General features: G+C 41.4%; 1 protein-coding gene across 2 annotated transcripts in view; it reads left to right on the forward strand.

Annotated features, from left to right (window-relative positions):
• fbxo42 (F-box protein 42) overlaps positions 1 to 13711 on the forward strand; it is a 36834-nt gene extending 23123 nt beyond the window's left edge. For both annotated transcript variants that reach the window (XM_067970523.1, XM_067970524.1), the window contains 3 exons: positions 478 to 534; positions 1925 to 2041; positions 6086 to 13711. In XM_067970523.1, coding sequence (XP_067826624.1) covers positions 478 to 534; positions 1925 to 2041; positions 6086 to 7222 — 1311 coding nt within the window. In that variant the 3' untranslated portion in view covers positions 7223 to 13711. The remainder of the gene's footprint in view (positions 1 to 477; positions 535 to 1924; positions 2042 to 6085) is intronic.
• Positions 13712 to 22480: the final 8769 nt, after the last annotated feature.

Consider the following 22480-nt stretch of genomic DNA (forward strand, 5'->3'; position numbering starts at 1 on the left):
GTGCTTTGGGATGTCCTGAGTTTGTGAAAGGATCTATATAAATATAAGTTCTTTCTTACTAGTTTAATTATATATGCTGAATATTTCACTTCCGTGCTTTGATCCCTGTAGAAGTAAGAGAATTTCAAAGCTCCGGGTACCATACGAGTCCTGATTGCAGTGTTAGTGTGTGGCCATACAGTAAACACAGTTCTGCCTTTAATTCAAGTGGGTCAGTTTGTTCACACAAAGGAGCGTGCCCTATATTTTAAATTGTAAACAATTTTACAACACCAAGTTATAGTCCAGCAATTTTATTTTAAATTCACAAGCTTTCGGAGGCTTCCTCCTTCGTCAGGTGAACGATGTATATTTTAAAGGTATCTTTGGGAAGGAGCTGTCAATAGAACATGAGTAATGTAACCTCTGTGAGGTATTCACAAATGGACAATGACCTGAATTTAATATATTGTGTTTTTTAAAAAACTTTTATTCTAGATTATTATTGATCATGAAACTATCCTGATCCTGGGAGGCTGTGGCGGACCCAATGCAGTGAGTATCGGCATCTCCTGCCTAGACTAGGACTTCTGCTCCCGACCTATTGCTCCTTGAGTTTGGGCTAGTTACAACTGGTGCAGTAGCATTGCAGTGAGGATTTACAAAGATTGCTGTGTGTTAATTTGGGTTTATGATTTTCAGCTCAAACCAAAAAGCATTGAATGAAAATTCTCAAATTGGATTTTGCAAAATAGATAACTGGGAGGGGTGGGAGTAGAGAACAGAAAATACTACTTCTGATTCCAAGAAAAACAGCCTTTAAAACAATTACTTGATCCTCTAAGAAGTTTCAAGCTTTCTGTACATTTGGATATTCAGTGAATTAGTAAATGCAATGAGCAAATTTTGAATGGGTCAATAATGCAGAGTTTCCATGGCTGGCGAAGATGATTCAGTCATTTAGTTAAAAGTGAATCTAGAAAGAAAAATTCTTGACATATTGAGTTGTGAGAATGCAGAACACACTGCCCCAGAAGGCCTTAGATGCAGAATTGATTGAGTTGTTTAAAAGGGAGATAGATACTTGGGAAGTAAGAATATTAAGGGATTTGGAGATAGAACAGCAAATTGGGATTAAAAAGATTAAGAGCTGCTACAGCTAACAAAAAGATGGAGCAGGCTCTGTAGGCTGAATGGCTCTGCTTTTGCTAATATGTTTGTACTTTAACATATTAGATAAAAGCAGACGCACAGACTATAGCTCTGCGTAATCTCAAGCCCTGTTACTAATTCTGAATTTAAATTTAGTTTTGAGAATAGTAATATTTAAACCATTTTTAAAAGATTTCTTAAAAATAAATTTGGCCAAAAATAAACAAAAATGGTTGGGAGCGAAATCGAGTCAGGGACCCTAATAGTGATGTAAGCGTACAGTGCCATCAGCTTTGTTATAGATCTGTGGGCTACAGTATTATACTTAAAGATAGTTTACAGTCCTACTTTGCTGGCTTTTAATGCGTGACAGCATAAGTGCTATTTGATGATACTAGAAACAGCCATGAAAAGATATATTTGATTTCAGATTCTATTGGGATTTGTAGAAACCTGGAGAATGTACAGATTTTAACCAAACTTCTGCAGTGTCATCCCCTAAATAGAACATATGCATAGAATTGTGCATGTTCAACTTGTGCACATGTAAGGGGTGTATCTCAGTAACATGGAAGAACTGTATCCTATTTAAAAGGCTACACTTCAGTACTTTATGAATATAATCCTCCGCTTGATGATGAACTTGGTAGACTGCCCCCAGCTATGATGGTTGGGGCTGAGGGTGGTATGCGCTATATGTTAATTAATGGCTGATTGTGTCCACAATACTAAATGAGCAAGTCAGCATGCCTTTGTGTATACATTAACTTGTTGAATTGCTGTTCCGAAACAGCTGTTTAAGGATGCCTGGCTGTTACACATGAACAGGACCCCTTGGACATGGCAACAGCTAAAAGTGGAGAATGAGGAGCATGGGGCTCCAGAACTATGGTGCCATCCGGCCTGCAGGGTAAGACTTCACAATAAGTTTTTGTGTTAAACGTGGAGGTTAGATGGCTCAGCTAGTTAATCCCATGAGTAACTGAGAACAGGCCAAGAACTGGGTTTCATTCCCGATCTGTGCTAAGTTAGTTGATCTCAGCTGGGGTTGGTAGATCACTGCACTTCTGGGTTAACGAAGGGAAAATTAGCCACGGTCTTTGCCTTGGATTACAATGCAATGATCCCTGCTAGAAGTGCACATACTTCAGCATCAATGGTCAAGTCACTGTGGTTGAATAGCCTGCCATTACTCACTGCCTAGGCTCACACATGGAATGACCTCTTGGGTAATGTACTGAAGAATGACCTGCACCTGTGGAGCTGTACCCCAGCCAGGAGTCAGCACCTTGCGGAGAGATGGGGAAAATCGGTATTTACAATGCTATGGTGGCACCCTGGTATGAAACCAACTTTTATTGCAGCCATTCACTATCCTATCATGGTTGCTTTGCAAGAGATCACCCATTGACTTATCCCTCGTTGAGAGGGTATGAAAATCTAATCATGACAAGAACCTTCCACCTCTGACAGGGGTCAGTCTCTATATACACAAACTGATGCGTACCCTCCGTTTGAATTCATCATTCCTCACCATGAGCAACAGTTATCCAGATAGCTTTGGGATGGGAGGTGTGTTAATGCACTGCAGAAGTCTCATCTCATTTTCCATTAAACCTGGGTACTGTAAAAACCACAGCTCAATTTTTTTTTCATTTTCTAAAAGTCATTTGTTTTCTCTTGCATTATTCCTTTTTTTGTTCTTCTCCATAAGCTGCTGAAACGGAACAATCCGTAAAGCTTGGTCTGTGCGTTTCACTTTAAGGGGCAAGATCTCACTCTGCCTTTTTTTTGTACTGGTGCACTGGAAACAGTTTTTATTGGAGGTTCTAGTGTGTGGATGTTAAAGCCTTGTCTTGCTCTAAAGGACTAAAAGACCATCATATGATAGTTGTTTGTGTACCATGGGACACTTATGGTTATAATGTCATCTCTAAGCAAATGGCTAGTGAAAGGGATCTGCATTGTTTCTGCCTGGTGCTGCATGAGAAAAGCCTTCAAGATCATTCTAGATACAGACACTTCCCAAGCAAATCTCAAAAATATTCCTGGACAGCTTCCAGGTAGAACAATCCTCCAAATAATATTCAGATATATCAGCAGACTAACAATTCACTAGATCTGGTATCTCATTCAAACCCAGAGATCCTCTTGAGGTTTTGTCAGGTTAGAACCCAGTGACATGTAAAGGAAGCTGAATGAGGAAGAAATTGAGATTACCTACCTTGTAAAGTCTTCCTCGTTCTTTGAAAATGTCACTCGCTGCCCAGGCCCACATATGAACAATAGCCACTAGAGGCTGCCGGCACCTGTGGAACCATATTCCAGGGAGGAGTCAGTGCCTTCGAGAGGGGAGAAACCTGAGGAGAAGGGAAGCTAGAACATTTGAAGGTTTGTAAAGCAGCAGCTGCAGATGGGATGTATCTAGGAATATTCAAATAAGGGACAGTGGAAGTAGAGGGTGCAGTGGTGGAATGAAGGGTAGTTATCAATGGGAAGTATCCCAAGTTCAAGACTGAGCAACTGTGGTTCATAATAATGATTTTAATATAGGTATTGTAAATTGAACCTGAGTTTACACAGTTTGTGTAAGTAGTTATTTGTTATAAGTTATAAAAAAAAACTATAGGCCAGTCAGTTTAACCTTGGTGGTGGGGAAACTTTTAGAAATGATAATCCGGGACAGAATTAACAGTCACTTGGACGAGTGTGGATTGATTAGGGAAAGCCAGCACGGATTTGTTACAGGCAAATTGTGTTTAACTAACCTGATAAAGTTTTTTGATGAGGTAACAGAGAGGGTAGATGTAATGCAGGGCAGTGCAGTTGATGTGGTGTATATGGACTTTCAAAAGGCATTTGATAAAGTACCGTATGGTAGGCTTGTCATCAAGATTGCGGCCCATGGAATAAAGGGGGCAATAGCAACATGGATACAGAATTGGCCAAGTGACAGGAGACAGAGTAGTGGTGAACGGTTGTTCTTCCTAACTGAAGGGAGGTGTATAGTGGTGTTCCCCAGGGGTCAGTGCTGGGACCACTGCTTTTCTTGATATATATTAATGACTTGGACTTGGGTGTACAGGGCACAATTTCAAAATTTCCAGATGACACAAAACTTGGAAGGGTAGTGAACAATGAGGATAGACTTCAAGAGAATATAGATAGGCTGGTGGCATGGGTGGACATGTGGCAGATGAAATTTAATGCAGAAAAATGCAAAGTGATACATTTCAGTAGGAAGAATGAGGAGAGGCAATACAAACTAGAGGGCACAATTCTAAAAGGGATACAGGAACAGAGAGATCTGGGGGTATATGTGCACAAATCGTTGAAGGTGTCAGGGCAGGTTGAGAAAGTGGTTAAAAAGCATACGGGATCCTGGGCTTTATAAATAGAAGCATAGAGTGCAAAAGTAAGGAAGTCATGATGAACCTTTATAAAACACTGGTTTGGCCACAACTGGAGTATTGTGTCCAGTTCTGGGCACCGCACTTTAGGAAAGATGTGAAGGCCTTAGAGAGGGCGCAGAAGAGATTTACTAGACTGATTCCAGGGATGAGGAACTTTAGTTACGATGATAGACTGGAGAAGCTAGGCTATTCTCCTTGGAACAGAGAAGGTTGTGAGGAGATTTAATAGAGGTATTCAAAATTATGAAGGGTCTAGACAATAGATAGAAAGAAACTGTTCCCATTGGCGGAAGGTCAAGATCCAGAGGGCATAGATTTAAGGTGATTGGCAAAAGAACTGAAGGTGACATGAGGAAAAACTTTTTTACATGGCGAGTGGTTAGGATCTGGAATGCACTGCCCGAGGGGGTGGTGGAGGCAGATTCAATCATGGCCCTCAAAAGAGAACTGGATAAGTACTTGAAAGTAAAAAATTTGCAGGGCTACAGAGATAGGGTGGGAGAGTGGGACTAGCTGGAATGCTCTTGCACAGAGCCGGTGTGGACTCGATGGGCCGAATGGCCTCCTTCCATACTGTAACCTTTCTATGATTCTAGTAACCCTTTTCAAGGAGGTGAATAATCAGAGGCAACAATCGTCTGGCAAATTATATTTAATATTGAGCAGTGCATATTAGGGCTAAAAGTAGACAAGGTTGTTAAGTAGAAGTTAGAATCAGCAGCAAAAAAGTAATTGATAGTGTCACCACGTTATATGTGTTCCATAGAGTGCGAGGCTCAGCATGTTATACTGACACTTTATACAGCTGCATCTGTTCTTGCTGTAGAAAAGACCCCTAAAAGAGAAGATCATGAACTAAATGTTTAAATCATGAAGGGGATCCCTGAGGTGCTAGGTGGTATAGAGATTCTATATGTTAAATTGGAGGATGTGAATTTGAGCTAAGTATACCAAAGGAAGTAACTGCTCACAATCAGCATTAACTTACACACACCACAGCGAAAATGGATTATTTTGAACAGATTGCCACCCAGCACAATAACTATGGATTTGGCTAAATAGTCTTCCACCCAGCACAGTGACTGTGGACTCGATTGTACAGTCTGCCACTCAGCAGAGTGACTGTGGACTCGATTGTATAGTCTGCCACTCAGCACAGTGACTGTGGACTTGATTGAATAGACTGCCACCCAGCACAGTGACTGTGGACTCGATTGTACAGTCTGCGACCCAGCACAGTGACTGTGGACTCGATTGAATAGACTGCCACCCAGCACAGTGATTGCACACCAGGCTAAAGAATTGCAGATTGAAGTGAGGTTGTGGGGGGAAGGAGAGTGAACTTGGTGCTGAGGCAAGAAGGAAATGAAAATAATTTTCTGTAGTGTTGTCTAATCCATCGGTTGGGGGAGGCGGGGAGATAATTATGTTTGTGTAAAATTTCATTTTTTAAATGGGATTTGTTGTGTTTAACAGATTATTTTAAAATGTTCATGGTAAATATGAACAAGGTTGAGTAATCATTCTCATTTAATTTCTAGGTTGGACAGTGTGTGGTAGTGTTCAGCCAGGCACCCAGTGGTCGAGCCCCTCTCAGTCCCAGCTTGCATTCTCGCCCATCTCCTATCAGTGCCACACCACCAGCCCTCGGTGCAGAAATGAGAGAACATCGGTCACAGTCCCCAGTACGGAGTACCGAAGAAGTTCCGTGTGTGAATGGGCGCTGGGGTACATTGCGGCCAAGGACACACAGGCCGACAACATCTGGTTCTCGGGAAGGCAGCCTATCTCCAGCCAAAGGGGAGAGGTCACCAGTTTTAAATGGTGGGACGTTATCCCCAGGATCCTTAGCTGGTTCTTTGGACAGTCCAGTGCAACCAGGATCCCCTGTCACATCGGCTATGGTGGAGGGTTACGATCTTCGAGGTTCAATTGGAGGACTTCCGCATGTCACTAGGCAAAGTGCACCAATGGAACAGAAAGTAGATTCAGGATTAGATACATATAGGTCTCTGGACTCTGTAAACTGGGACTCAAAGCCCTCTTCCAGCAGCAACCATGGAGAAGAGGGAAATGGGACAAGTCCAGGAACTGAGATTAGTGTTGGGAATGCTCCAGAGCAGACAAATGGAATTCACACACCACCTCACATTACAAGTCTTTCTCAAGGCCCAGTCTCACCAGAAGCACTCCGAAGAGGACTGGAGGCCGTGAAGGATTTCTTACCACAAGGTTCAACGTCTGTTGTGCCATCTAGCCCAAGTTCAGCTCCTTTATCTGTGTTGCCAGGAAACCACGGTCAAAGTTCAAACAGTACTGATGTACCACAACGCCCTGGGCCCGCCCAGGCAGATGGACATACTCTGCCACCAATTGCACGCCGGTTAGGCCACCACCCACCTCAGTCCCTAAATGTAGGGAAGCCCTTGTACCAGAGCATGAACTGCAAGCCAATGCAAATGTATGTGTTGGATATAAAAGATGCAAAAGAGAAGGGAAGAGTCAGTTGGAAAATATTCAACAGTGGCTCAGTTGTAGGCCCGCCAGAAACCAGCCTCCACACTGTGGTGCAAGGCCGGGGCGAGTTGATCATTTTTGGGGGGCTGATGGACAAGAAACAGAATGTGAAGTACTATCCAAAAACCAATGCGTTGTATTTTGTGCGAGCTAAGAGATAATGCACCGCCTCAAGGTATTTCACATTGCCTGATGCACACCCATAAGCTGTGAATTCAAAAAAACATTTATCTGTAAAACTACTCTGGAAATGGTTTAAAGTTTGCTTGTTAAAACACAGATTTTACTCCATTCCAGTGAGTTTGTTACATTCGGACTGATCTGTCTTAATTTGATTCTTGCTATGTTCTCAAAAGCTTCTGCTGCCTTCAATACTGACTGGATAAGGAAATGGCGCGTGAATATTTCCACCCATTGCAGTAACTCGTGTGTCGTATGCTACAGGTTAGCAAACGTGCTTTAGCTAGGTGAGATCTTACTATAAACAAATGCAGCTGCATTGATAGTGGCGCAATGAGTCTATGGGAGTCTGCAGTGCCTGGTTTGAAGTTGCAGCTTATCAATAGGAGCTAATGCCCACTTCATTGAGATGGTTCATTTTGCGATTTCAATGTTTTGGTCGCAACCTTTAATCTGCTCAGTGAAGATTCTTTACCAGATCAGCTAATTGACATAAACCAAACACTCCAAAAATTGCACATGCTGACTCCAAAGCCAGTTGAGTTGATACATACATTCTGGTCAATGAAAGGTGCCGTATAGAATTTAAACTTTTTCTTTACTGCAGTTTATAAACTAATTTATTTTTAAAGAGAAACAGTGTAGCTGTTGTATTGAGAAAGAGAAGTATAGGCATGGACAGAATTGGTCCTTGTCACCGTGCCTGTCCCACTGTGGATGGGGGGGGCATTAAGCATGGCGTATACCTGTCCGATTATGGGGAGGGAGCACTAAGTCCTCATTGTACCTGTCCCATTGTAGAAGGGGGCACTAAGTCGTCAGTGTACCTCTCCCACTGCTTGGAGGGGGGAAGAGGCAGTGAACCAAGGAATGTTGGTGTTTCTGAAGTTGTTGTCTTAATGACCTTATGTAGAGATGCTTGAGACAGTTGTGGGGCTTACATCTCTCAAGTCTTTCGTCACCCAGCTGGTAAAACGGGATAGAGTGAATCCAAAGGAAAAGAGGTCTTTTTTGTTTCTGAAAACTGACTGAGTGTGGTAGTAATCAGAGAAACCTTGTGCTAATCGCTTACTACATGAAAGTCTGCCTGTTTTCTGACTTGGAAAGCTGTCTGCCTCATTTCAGTCCGGGCACAACAGGAGCTGGCGTTTCTGTATATTTTAATGGCTATATCAGGGAGCTAGTTGGTACAACTGTCATAGTTTAATCGAGAACCTCACACATCCCACCGGCTTCAATTAGCTTTTTTCAGTGACTAAAGGAACTTGTTAAGAGACATTTGCAGGAATTACATTTCTTTTCTGGTATTTTCTCCACCTTTCCCAGTCTATCAGTTAAGGCGATTTAACTGATGCCCTTGCTCATCCGTTCTGTATGGGCGTCCAGTTGAGCCATAAACAGCTTCCTGTTTTAATGAAATAATATTGAGACTTTTTTTTACTTGTCATATTACATGTAATTCCATCATCAGCTAAGTTAGAGTTTACTGCCAGTTATTGTCGAACTATGTTTCCAAGGCTAGGATCAGAATGAAGTTGTCGGGGGAAATGGGTACTGAGCTGCAAACTTGCAGCCGGGGAATTTTCCTGAACTACTTACTTTATTTCGCCATTATTTTTGTGCTGATTTTTCAATCTTGCACAGACTCCAAGACACTATCATTTGCTGACATTCTGTTGCAAGCCACAGTTCCCAGCAGCAACGTTGCTTTCGGGATTGCTCCAGTGCGTTGCACCAAGGAGTGGTGGGCTGTACCTGTAATTCCCCCACACACTGAGGTCCTAGTTCAAATGTGGCACCCTGGGTGTGTGTGTGTGTGTCCCTCTCCCTCTCCCTCTCCGCTCTCTCTCACACTTGATAGTAAGAGGAGAGGTAACAGCACTGAACCCCAGCTCTGGCAACATCCCACACCAGGCAGACTGTGTTTGAAGCCCATGAACACATGGAACAGGAGCTGTATTTAGGGCCGGAGGGGAGAGTAAGGCAGGCGTGAGCAGACCCCACAGTATTATGAGTGCCATTGCCTTGGAAAGTAGGACAGTTTGTGGTGTAATGCACTGTTCTTGCACCATAGACTTCACTAATTGTTCAAATCTAACTAAGTGTTGATCACAAAGGGTGGAAGAACTTGTGTAAGATTTAGTCCAAGTGCAGTAGAAAGGAAGAATTACATCTTTCAAGACCACATGGCAGTAAATACAGGCTTTCAGACAAAGGTGCATTTGTGTGACCACATAAAGTTTATCTGGAGTCAGAAATATAGAGGAACTGCTTCCAGCCCTGCGCACATACACATGTACATGGCAGCTAATGGATACAGCAGTTCACATTGTAAACCTGCTTCCTGAGCTGTCTTTGTGCATGTGGTGGTTTGCAGTCTGCTGCAACCAAATGCGTCTTTATAATGCGTGACATTTTATATAATGTGACACAGTCTACAAAGACCTGATCTGATTTTTATGCTGTTTTGGTTTCTCTATGAATGCCAGATCCTTTAAATTACTGAACTGCATTTTTTTAAAAAAAGTGTTGACACTTGACCCTGAAACCAGAGAAATCTGAGCAGTCCCTGTAGCATGTAGGGAAGTCACTCTGGAGAGGGCTTTGAATGCTGTGATTTGCTGGAAGGTTTCGGCTGCAGAGAATGAATGCAGTGGTGCACTGCTGCCCAAGGCTACAAATGTGTTGAAGGCAGTAACAGGGCTTTAAATTGCACAGATATGGTCCTTTTGCCAGACCTGCTGCTTTGATCTATTTTCTACAGATTTTAGTTAATGTAAGGATGAACTAAAATGCTGCTCAAACTCAAAATCAAGTAAATGTAGCTGGTGAAAAACTTTTCACTTTTTGATGTGCTCCAGGTATATGACAAGACTGTTGATATGTCGGTACATATCTGGTGAATCCTTTTCATGCCTCAATTCATTGAATTCATGCCCTGGTTTGATGAGGTTTATGGTGCAGATGTATTTTGTATTTGTGATTTTCCCCAAGTAAAACCACAGCTGTGGTGTTATTTATGTCAGCCTCTTTCCTAATCACCTAATCATATTATTGATTCAAGGAACATTAAATTCTATGCAATACTTTCATCCCCAAAAGTTAGCTATTCAAATCTGGTTCCAGCTTATCCTTCCACTGATTCCTAAACTTTTCTTTTATTATCTAACCCGTGTTATGCAGTTAATGTGTCAGTTGAGGGAGAAGGTAAGCGAGGTCTCTTTGCAGTCGAGGTGGTTCCAGGATGATATGCTGGTGATGGAAGTTTTGAACCAGTAAACCCTCTGTAGCAGAGTTGGTAATCTGATAGTTGAACCAGGCAGGTCCACAGTACTCCAGGGCATTGTTGATGATTGACCAGCCTTTCTCACTATTGGGACCTGATTGGGTAGATCTTTGTTGGGGGTTGGGATTTTTCCCACTGATCTTCAGAAAACCCTTATGGCCAGGGTGGTCCTGCACAAAGAGTGGGAACCTCTCTAGTACTCCATGCTTGCGAGTTGTGCAGTTTTAGCTAGTTACGCTGCAGCAAATATCCCTGTATACACTTGAGGGCCCTTAATCTTTTGCTCTGCCAACCTGTGCCTAAGCTCTCAGGATTTGGATAAATGAGGTGTGTTTCTAAGGGGAGAATGTGTCCACATCATTTTGGACAAACAGACTCCACAGGTGTAGTTTGGTTCAGAGACTCAATTATAGTAATGGGTTTCCCTGTTTCAGACACCTGGCTGTATTGGTATCCTGACTATCGGTACATAGCCTTTCCATTTTGCATGTCTGACCTGTCCGAGTGGCCTGATTTCAGTATGGTTAAAAAAAACACTTGGCCATTTAACCAATTGTTTTTGGAGACTACCTAAATATTGTCTCTTGCTTCTTGCGATCAGTTGCTGCGATCAGTTGCTACCATGAGATCTGATGATTTCACATATTCAGCTGTTGTGAAACTCAACATCAATACAAATTTGTACAAAACAATTCCAAACACTAGAGGGAAGTTGTGATGTTACTTGAAGCCTGTGAGCTCTTTATTCAGTGACTATTCTTGATTCCCTGTGAACGTTCTGCCCATCGATATATTAAACAGAGCGGTTAAGGGCCGCATTGGTTTCTTTTTCCTCTACCAATTTTAATCAAGAATGCAAACAGGAAGTATTTTCTCTGGTGTACGGGTTTATCTGTCAACAATTTAAATTGTTGTGCCACCTTTGGCTTCACAGCTTTGCTTAATATAATTTTTGCTGCAGTTTAAAAAAAAATTCCTGAATTTTGTGCTTGTCAACATTAGAGTGGACCACTTTCCATTTTGGACACCTAGCTCGCAGGTCAGGTACAGCACGGGTACCCTCTACATTGTCCCAGCCTCAGAAGAGCACCCCCAATTACACCAATATAGTAGTTTTCCATTACCCCAGTCAGGATTCTGTGGCCTCTCTGAATGGGATTGTCAACTTACTGACGAAAGGCAGTTTCTTTTGCTGTATACCATTGCCTACTTGGAATGGCCAAACTTATTTCATATGGCACCTTTATAGCCTGCAGATATTGGGAGACTTACTCCATCAGCCTAGGACCTAAGATGAAAGGTCAGTGACTGACCCTGTGCACCATCCAATCCCCCTCTTTTTGCAAAATGTAAGGTTTACTATCCTAGCAGATTTAGGGAGAGAAATCTGTTTAAAAAAAGAACTTACATTTAAATAGAATATTATAATGTCCTCAGGATGTCCCAAAATACTTCATATTCCAATGAAATACTTTTGAAGTGGAGTCACTTGTTATGTAGGCAAAGACAATTTGCACACAACAAAGTTTCACAACTTTGTAAATGAGACAGATGACCAGTTAACTTGTTTGTGTTGGTGGTTGAGGGATGAATGTTGGCTGGACTCTGGAAAAACTTCCTGCTCTTTGAATAGCACCATGGAATCTTTAACATCCACTTAAAAAGGCAGACCTGGCCTGGATTTAATGTCTTGTCTGAAAGCTAGCAAGACTGATAGAGCAGGCTCCCTTGGTACTGCATCAAAGGGTCAACTTAGATTAAGAAGTACTCAAGACCTGATCAACTTTTAGTTACAAGTTTAGTATGTTCAATGTTAGGGGCTGGGACCAGCTGTATTTTTTTTAAAGCTTGTTACCTTTTTCATGATTCAGGAGTTTATGCAGTGTTTGAAGCAAGTGATAAAGTTCAGAAAAATTTATTGGGAATTTAATTTCAAAATGTTCCTTTTTATTGTTTATATTTACCTCCTGGGCTTGTCAAACAGCAGGGTGGTCTCTGGTAGCAACATATGTTACGTTTAACTATTCTGCATGAACAGAGGGGATTCCTTTGGGACTCAGTTATCTGCACAGCCTCTGAGGGCCTTGTCCTGGGAGTTGTCACTGCTCTCTGTCCCTATAGTAATGATTTTTAACCCCTGAGATGCAACTGGCAGTTTGAGTAGAGCAGGAATTCTGAACTTGCAGTGAACAAACCAACTTCTCTATTTTTCATACAGAATGTTTGTGTAAGTATGAATTATAAAATTAATTTGAAAGGAGGGAATCTGAGATTTCAGCAGAACTGCTGGGCAAGTGAGGGAGAGCAGTTTCCTGACAGCAACAACCAGGTCATCAGGCACTGAAACACAAGGGGTCTGCTGCTGCCACCTGCTGAAATATAAAGATATGAACTTTTTTGAGCAGCAGTGAAGGGTCTTACACTGGATCTTTTATAGCTACTGTTACAAATTGTTCTAGATCTCTGATTCTCTTGTGTTTTCCTCGCTGTGTCCCTTATGGCTGGTTCCAAAGTATCTGTTTGATTTGTCGTCATTTCTTTCCAGCATTACCAAAATGATTTGCAGTAACCTACTTAATGCTATCTAGCTTTCTTCAGCAGTTTGATTAAATAGCTGGAGCTGCAGTTAGAATTGAGATTCCCCCCTCTTTCCCCTACCCCCACAGATTGCCTGGCACTAGAGTAATGCTTAGGTACAAATCCAACACATTTATATTTTTACAAAATGGTGGTGTGTAAAACAAAATTGGCATTCAACACTCTTGTATTAAGATTCTAAATTTGAAAGCCAATCTTTTTCAGTGGAAGGAAAAAGTTTTAAAATGATCTGGACAAATTCCGACAACAGTCAATTTAATGTGAGCCAGTAGAATTTTGTAAAACTTGCTTCTGTGCTGAAATTACTGTTGTGAGGAATACAGGTGATTGAATCAGCTTTGGAAAGCTGTACTTAAACCAGGTTTCTTCCCCTCAGAATGACTTCTGTTCATATCAGAAGCTTCCATCTCTAATACAGTGGTCTTGTGTGAAATCTGCACAGCATTCCTACACAGATGCACCAGTAGCTTGTGTTATGGGCTGAGTAGGTGCATTGCCTGAGTCCATGAATTAGAGTGTAATGGAGGTGTTTTGTAAAACTGTTTGAACCAACCTTTAATTAAAAAGATATTGTTTAAAGAAAGAATGGAATTATTATTGCTGCTGAGCAGAGTACTAACCTGACTGGGTAGTCATAATACTTTGTGCATCTGAGCCACACAGACAGGAAGGTCCCAGGTTCAATTCCTGGTCTGTTCTGCGTTAACCAATCTCAGCCAGATTAACAGTAGGAATGTCAGCACTGGCCTGGGTTGGGGGGGGGGGGGATGTCAACCAGGGTTCTTGCTCCTGTTGCTACATGGTGACCCCTGATGGAAAGTGCATGTGTGTGGAAGTTGGTATGAGTACAGGATCCAATTCAGTTGCGATAGATATCCTTCATGATTAAATAGCTAACACACTCTATTTAGACTCACATATGCTGAATGGCTATTTGCGTAAGTTACTAGAGGATGCCTAGCCCTTGTGGAACCTGTAACCCAGCGAGGGTCAGCATTGAGAAGAGGGGGGGAAGGAAGCATCAATATGATATTTAGCAGATGAATGTCTGTCCTATGATTACCCTCCGCAGATGGAAAGGTGGAGATCGTGGCAACTGCCTTGTTGATAATTAATGTTGGATGCGACCCTTCACCTCCCACAATGTTTATATCCACTCCAAGCTACTCCAGTTTTCCCCAATTATCAAGTAAACTTTAGCTGCTTGTCGAACATTCACTGGAATAGTAAATTGATTTTGGTCAACCTCTAAGGTGTAATGGCCTTGATGTCCTTTCATGTAGAGGAAAGTTTGAGAAGCTGCCTCATCTTACACCAGTGAGCAGATGACGTACTGTACTTGGCAGAGGACAATCATGATGGTTCCTGATGCCGAGGGCTGAAACAATGGAGCTTTTTCCCAGAAGGTCAAGTTTTGCTTTTCTTGATTTGATACTTAGAGCAGCATGGATTTTTCCAGTGGCTGAACCCCAGCCAAAGCTTTGTACAAGCAGGTGATTTTGGTAGTTCTGATCTGAGATTTCTTCAGTTGTATCAGTAATTGTTTGGCATTTCATCATTGATCTCAATCAAAGCAGTTTGCACTGAATCTTCAGTCTATGTCAAAACCATCTCTGAAGGGAGGCTTGTTTGAGTTGATGCAAGATCAGGCCATGAATCTGATTTGACAGCAAACCTGTCAGCCACAGACTGTCTACAGACAACTTAGTTTGTCCATTTAAGCAACCAGTTATCATTAGTGAATCTCTGATCTCCCTGTAGATGTATAGACTTGATTAAAGGAGTTCTTCAGTACAAGTACTGAGAAATCCCTCCTTGTTAAGACACTTTTTAAAAAAAAAAGTACTATGTTCTGCAACAGCCATTGCAACTGTAAACCAGCAGACTGCATCACAGTTGATGCCCTTGTCAAAGAGATCATGCAGTTGGATTTTTTTTTTGTGGGCAATTCCCTCAAACCATTTGATAAGATCAGTTAGCATCCAGTGTTGACTCAACGCTCAATAACATGTTTTGCTTCTTTCTTGGGCTGTAAAACAGGCTTCTTAGTCCCACTATGTTGGAGGTTACAGACAGACCCTGAACTTTATGCAATTGCAGAATATACAAGTAGTGTGCCTGGTAGATTGGCTGGAAACTGTACACCTCGTGCAATAAAGGGAAGCCATGGCAAGTTACTGCAGTTCCATATCCATCAGAAGCTATGCATACAAGGTCTTTTTTGGATACTCATGTTCCTCATTTAACTGCCTGGCATTAACAGCTTTAAGACTTTGAAACCAACCTAAATCTACCTATCTGAACAACTGGTGTTTTTGAGCAGGTCCTCCATATATTCTAACAAATGAGAAAATCTCTGCTACAGTCAATACAAAACCTGTTATTCATGGGAGCTCATGTCACACCTCTTGGGGGCTAGTCATACTTCAAACCTTACAGCAAGAAACACTGGTGATTGACACTTCCCTAACTAGAGGGGTGAATGTTTCCTGGGCAGATGAGCTCAGGCTAGGCCATTTGTGTCCTTCTATAAATATGGCACAGCTACAGCCAGCACTCAAATCACTCTCTTCCATAGTGTAGGCTTATTGAGTACTATGAAAATGTACCCACCTGAGTGCATGTTGAGTAGCATCAAGAACCTTTTCCTACAAGGCTACCTAGACACAACTTCTTAAAACTGGGAACTTGATGTTCTGCTGATGGAACTACAGCAATCTCCTTAGATAGTTTGTTAATATCATAGCAGAACAAATTCTTCTCTGCCTCACCAATATCTTTTCTGATCTCAAGGGTACTTAAAAGCTATGAATGGAGCCAGCTCTTCCGGCTTAATTGGTCTTGTGCTAGCTTTGGAACCCCTGGTTCAGAGACCCCAGAACTCAGCATACATCAGTGCATCGTAAGGGATTAATTTTGTTGCAAGTTATACATCAAACCTCAACAACATAATTTGACAAGAATATTTCAGTTTCATTTGTTACTAATGACAGCAAGGAAATATTGCACAAGTGAAGCTACAGTTTAACTTTCACCGAATTCCATGTACCACACCACTCCCAACTGAGAAGACTGCATGTAACACACTCTTGGACATTGGCCATACTGAGGTACGCCGGATCTCATGGGGGTGCTACATCAGGTTATTCCTCCTTCTGTTTAACAAGGTGCCTGCTATCTGCTCTGAACCTGTCCTGATTTAAAAAAGAACTGAGAATGGGAATCACAAGCATGAACTGATCCCATGCAGCATCCATCTGCTATACTGCTAAGGTTCCATGCCCAGCATTTGTCACTAAATTCTATCTGCTGCTGCATATGTAGAAGGTGAGGAGATGGACCTTTCATTTCTGCCGTCATAAAATCAGAAACCGCCGGAAGAATAGCAGAGGTCAAAGAATCCACAAACAGCATCTTCCTACAGGCAACTTTCTTTGTGAATATCTTTGTAATGAATGACACTGGGAAGTTTTTTGATAGGTTGACGTCCTTAACTAACCATGTAAAAATGGAATTGGCAGCTTAAATGTTCATCTTGGAAATCCTGAGTTCACGGTTCAAAAATTATATGGACAAAGTAGGTGGAATTGGGTTGTAAATCAAAGATTGTGTATCGTGATTTCACAAAATTTCTATCAAAAAATGATTGTTCTAAGAAGCCTGATGTAGATTTGGCTCAGGTAATTGTTTGAGTTGAGGCTCCTCAACTGGACCTGATACAGGTGAATTTCAGGGAGTGAGTTGAGTTTGATGATTGGCTGAAGACGTATTATGAAAAATACATTCATTGAAAGGCTCTGTTGGTAAAACATGGTTAGTTTGAGAGAGGAAGGGAGTCAGAGAAGTTGCGACACAAAACTCAACATCAGACAAATCCTCGTCAGATTTTCAGTCGTGTCATCGGTGTATTCTATTATCTTTTTCTTTTCATTTTCTCTCTTCACAGCCATTGACTGTGTCCTATAAGTAAGGGATAAGGAAAACGAGGAGGTAGTATGAGGAGAGAATCTTAAAAAATATTACTCTACAAACTTATCAGTGAAAAGAGAATTGTTAAATGTGAGAGGAGATTTCTGAGAGGATCATGTTAGTAGAAAACAAGCTGAGACTGATAGGTATTCTTAACAAGTACTTTCCTTCAGTGTTTTCAAAAGAATGTTGGGGAGGAGGTACATGTTGAATTGGTTAAAAGCGAGATGAGCGATATTATCATAAATAAAAGGAAAGTATTAGAGAAGTTAGATAACTAAATAAGGCGCTGTGACCTGACAGGACACATCCAAGAATCCTGAGGGAAATGGGTGAAGAAATAACAGAGGCAGTATTTAGTAATTTCATCTTTATTAAAGATTCTAAATTTTTCCTACCACAGATGTTAAGTTAACCGGCTTATAATTGCCTGAGTTAGATCTGCCTCCCTTTTTGAATTCGGGTAATACATTCGCTAATCTCCAGTCTTTCAACGTACATCCCCTCTCAACAGAACAGTGAAATATAATTTCAAGGGCCTCTGCTATTTCTTTGCCCATTTCAATGATAAATTTGTAGAATACTTTAATATTTTTGAGATTGTTTCCTGATACTACGTCCTTGTAGTTGCAATAGTAAAGATGAAAAAACGTTTGGCAAATCTGAAGGATGTGCTTTTTTAATTGGTAATATTTTATGCAGTTTAAGTACCAAGCTCATCAGACTCATTGATGAATGGATGAACAGCTGACATGAGGTGCCATGCTTACTTTTTACTGTTCCTTATTTACACTCAGATGGTGTGAGGTGTAAGAAACAAGTTGCCCACAAGTTAGAGTCTCTAACTATTTTGTGAAAAATGTTCTTGAATTTGAATATTCTGGGATCCCCAATAATGTGTTCACTCTTTTAAAAGTAACTGATTCTTCTAAAATGCATTATATTGGTACTAATTAGTACCTAATCTAGAACCACAGAATTTTACATTACAGAAGGTATTCAGTCCATCGCACCTGTGCCAGCTCTCTGAAAGAACTTAGTCCTAGTCTGCTGCCTTTCCTCACACCCTTTAAAATGATTATTTTTGAAATATTTATGCACTTCTCTTTAAAGGTTAACATGGGTTCTGCTTCCACCATTGTTTCATTTATTTTTATTTGTTCATGGAATGTGGGTGGTTCTGGCAATTAGTACTCTTCCACTGTTGCCCTGCGAAGGTCACCGTCTTGAATCACTGGAGTCCTTATGGTGATATTACTTCCATGATATTGCTGCTATTATCCTTGCCAATGATAGAGGTCACAGGCTGGAAGGAGCTATCCAAGTAAGCTTGGTGAGTTGCTGTAGTGCATCCTGTAGATAGTACATACTGCAAAAGATCAAGTAAACTGTTTTTTCCTGGATGGTGTTGAGCATCTTCAGTGTTGCAGCTACACCCACCCAGGTAAGTGATGAGTATTCCATCACACTCCTGATTTGAGCCTTGTAGATGATGGAGAGGCTTTGAAAAGTGAGGAGGTAAGCCACTAATTGCAGAGTACCCAGTCTCTGCTCTGCTCTTGTAGCCACATTGTTGATGTGGCTGGTCCATTTACCTTTCTCGTAGGACATCTATGTCCTGACAACCCTCTGTAAAATAAATCCTCCTAACCTCTTTGTTCTTTTGGTGATGATCTTAAACTCATACCCTTCAGTTATTGACTCATCAACCAGTGGAAATAGGTTTTTTTCCAATTTACCTTAATGAAACCATTCATACTTTTGAATCTCTATCAGATCTCCTCTTAATTTCACTGTTCTAGTGAAAAGACCCCAGTTTCTCTAGTGTCTCCTCATAGCTAATGCCTCTAATCCCTGGTATCATGTTAATAAATCTCTTCTGTACTCTCTCCATGGCCATGACAACCTTCCTAAAGTAGGGTGCCCAAAACTAGACACACTATTCTAACCATAGCCTAATCAGTGATTTGTATGGATTTAGTTTTTTCTCTGCTTTGATACTCTATGCCCTTATTTGTAAAAGCTGTTGGACAATTAATTACATAGTTGTTTGAAATATCTCTAAGGTCAAAAGGTGTCTTGCTGACACTGAAAGACACTATGGAAAAATTGCACAATAATTTAACGAATTAAAAAGAATAAGCTGCAAATGATGGAAATCTGAAACAAAAACAAAATGCTGGAAATAGGTAGCAGGTCTGTCAGCATCTGTAAAAACAAAAGACAGGGTTTGAACCCTCATCAGGCTGACCTGTTGGGTGTTTCCAGAAATAATTCAACACATCACTAGGCACACAATACATACACGTGCACAGGAAATACTGTCAACCAGAAAGCTTACCCAGTGACCTGCTGGTTAAATACACCACCCACTATAGCACTATGCCACACACACCAGAAGGTCCCAGGTTGGATACCTGGTCTCTGCTGAGTTAACCAATCTGTGGTGGGGCATTAGCTGTGATACTACAATTGACAGTGTTCCTGGTTTAAGGAAGGAGCACTACTCTGCAGCCAAAGTACCTGTTCCAGTGCCCTCTGCTGGAAAGTGTGTGTGTGGTGTTCAGCTATGATGCTCTTCACAGCCTAACCAACCTGCCAACACTCACTGTCGAGGCTCACGTGTGAGTTGGGTGAGATATTGGAGGGCAGCTACCTTCTGAAGAGGAGAGGGGAAGATTGGAGGAAACTTAAAAACAGGAATGGAAGTTATGACGGGGTAAATAATGACATTATTACCAGATTTTCGCTGGTCAGTGAGACAATAATGAGAGGGACAAATTTAAAATAATTACAATAAGGGTGAAAGGGGAGATTAGAAAAAAATTATTACACAATTACAGAATCTGGGATTCTCTGCCACAAACTTGTTGAAGCAGAGCTCATAAGTGTGTTTAAATGGGAATTATTGTTGCTTGAAAAAGGAATAATAAAGGTATGGGAATCAAGCAAGAGAAGGATTCGACTAGATAACTCATGGAAAAAAATCCAGCGCAGACTTGATGGGCCAAGTGGCTTGTTTCTGTGCTGGAACATTCTATGATTATACAATAAGAGGTTGATACTTATTGATCAGTGCAGTCTCTTCCCATTATATGTTTATTTCTGATGTACCTTCCCTAATGAGCATCAAAATCTCAAGACTTTGGAATTTAATATCAGGATTCAGTTCATGCAGCATGTTTCTGACGCCGAATGGTACTCATCCCAAGAAATGCCTCTGTTACAACAGGAGAGAGTCCCTGCCCTATGATCAAAAAGAGTGAGACAGATCACACGTCCGTGCAAAGACATAACTGGGTTGATTTACAAGAGTGAGATACATAGAAATGTTCGAGTGATTGAATCTCACTCCAGGTGAGTGAACTGGGGGAAGGTAAGTGTGTTTGCCCATTACTGGGTTTACCATGAAGTGAGAAAGAAAGACACTTGTATTTTACATAATACCAAAGCAAAATACTGCAGATGGTGGAAATCTGAAATAAAGACAGAAAATGCTGGAAACACTGAGTTGGTCAGGCTGCATCTGTGGAGAGAGAAACAGTTTCTGGTCGATGACCTTTCAACAGAACTGGAAGATGTTAGAGATGAACAGCTTTTAAGCAAGTATAGAGCCAGGGGAAAAGGGAGGCAAAAAAGAACAAAAAGAAAAGTTCTGTGATAGGGTGGAGGGCAAGAGTGATTAAATAACATGGTGGTGCAAGGCAAAAGGAGGTGATACTGGGACAAGTATAAAGGCAAAAGATGGGTCCAGAGTAGGTGTAAATGATTGCAACAGAATAGCAGAGAGGGAGGGAAGCGAGGAAAATCTGGCAAAACGGAGAGGGTTGCCATGGCCTGGGAAAGGAGGAAAGGTAGGTAGACCACAGGGTGTGGACCACCCCGCTGGCCGTATACCAATAGGGTATCCCCACCCCAAGCACCACCTCCTCCACTCCCAGTGGTGCAGCCATCCTCCATTACCAGCACTTGCTAGCCGAGAGAAAATGGGTGCGGTGGTTAAGATATAAAGTTGCTAAATTCAATGTTACGGCTGGAAGGCTGTAAAGTGCCTAGTAGAAAGATGAGGTGCTGTTCCTTGAGCTTGCGTTGAGCTTCATTGGAACAGTGTAGGAGGCCAAGGGACAGTGAGATCAGAGTGGGATGGAGAATTAAAGTGGCAAGTGACCGGAAGCTCAGGGTCACGCTTGTGGACAGAACACTATTTACATAGCACCTTATCACATCTCACCAACAGCTCAAAATGGTTCACATACAATAAGCTACTTTGATGTGCAATGACTGTTGTTATGTAGGCAAATGTGCCAGCCATTTTGTACACAGCATGCTCTCTCAAACAACAAAGATGAATAACCAGTTAAGCTGCTTTTGGTATGTAGGCTGAGGGATAAATGTTGCCAAGGACACTGCGGGAAATTCCCTGCTCTTCAAATAGTGTTGTGGGTTCTTTTGGTGTCTAAACCACTGTGACAGGCAGGTGAGGCTTTGGTTTAATGTTTCATCTGAAGGACAGTACCTCTGGCAATGTAGCACTCCCCCGGTGTAGCACTGGAGTGTCAGCCTGAAATTCTGGAGCAAACAGTAGTGTGAATCTGGAGCCAGAAGTAAATCCAAGCTGGATTTTATTAGTAAACACTGGTGACGCTGGTGTTTTGCTAAATGGGGCAGACACTGCTAAACAAACCATTTTACTGAATCCAGGCTCCAAGAGCCTGTAAAAACAAGTGATTGGGTGCCTTTGTGATAATCTGGGATTGTGTCTGGTGAACTTTTTCATAAACGCAGACTGACTATATCCTGCACGCTGTACAGAACAGATCACAGATTGAAATCACAGCCTTGCTTAGAAAATATGCAAAAAATATTACTTGGTTTCAACACAATACCTAATGTCAATATCTTACAAATAAATATCTCAGAAATGATAGATTCGATGAGTATATAAACACTAAAACCCACCTGTATCTGACCTGCAGTGCTTGTGTGTACTGCACTGAAGGGGGTGATGCCACTTGAATTATCACTAGAATAAAGTACTTCAATTCAAGCAAACAGTGTTCACATTATTTGTTTCCACCAATGTTCCCACAATACAAGTGTCAGGTATTATAAGGATTAAAGTGCCCTGATGCACCGTATAAATTTAATATTCGGTAGTGGATAATGTGAAGGATGCTTCCTGTCTGTTCTCATATTAGATACACATGGAGTCTAAATATTAACAGAAATTCAGATTTCTTATGTTCCAAGTATTGAAAATTGTTTAAACGTCCAAATACAAAGGCCAGAAATTGTTGGATCTTAGTTCTTTTCTTACTTGACTTGACCAATGCAAGATGATACAAGTAGTGATAGACTCCAGAGCTTTGTAATGTTTGTATTTAAA

Source organism: Heptranchias perlo, chromosome 32 (genome assembly GCF_035084215.1).
Source record: "Heptranchias perlo isolate sHepPer1 chromosome 32, sHepPer1.hap1, whole genome shotgun sequence".
In the NCBI taxonomy this organism is placed as follows: domain Eukaryota; kingdom Metazoa; phylum Chordata; class Chondrichthyes; order Hexanchiformes; family Hexanchidae; genus Heptranchias; species Heptranchias perlo.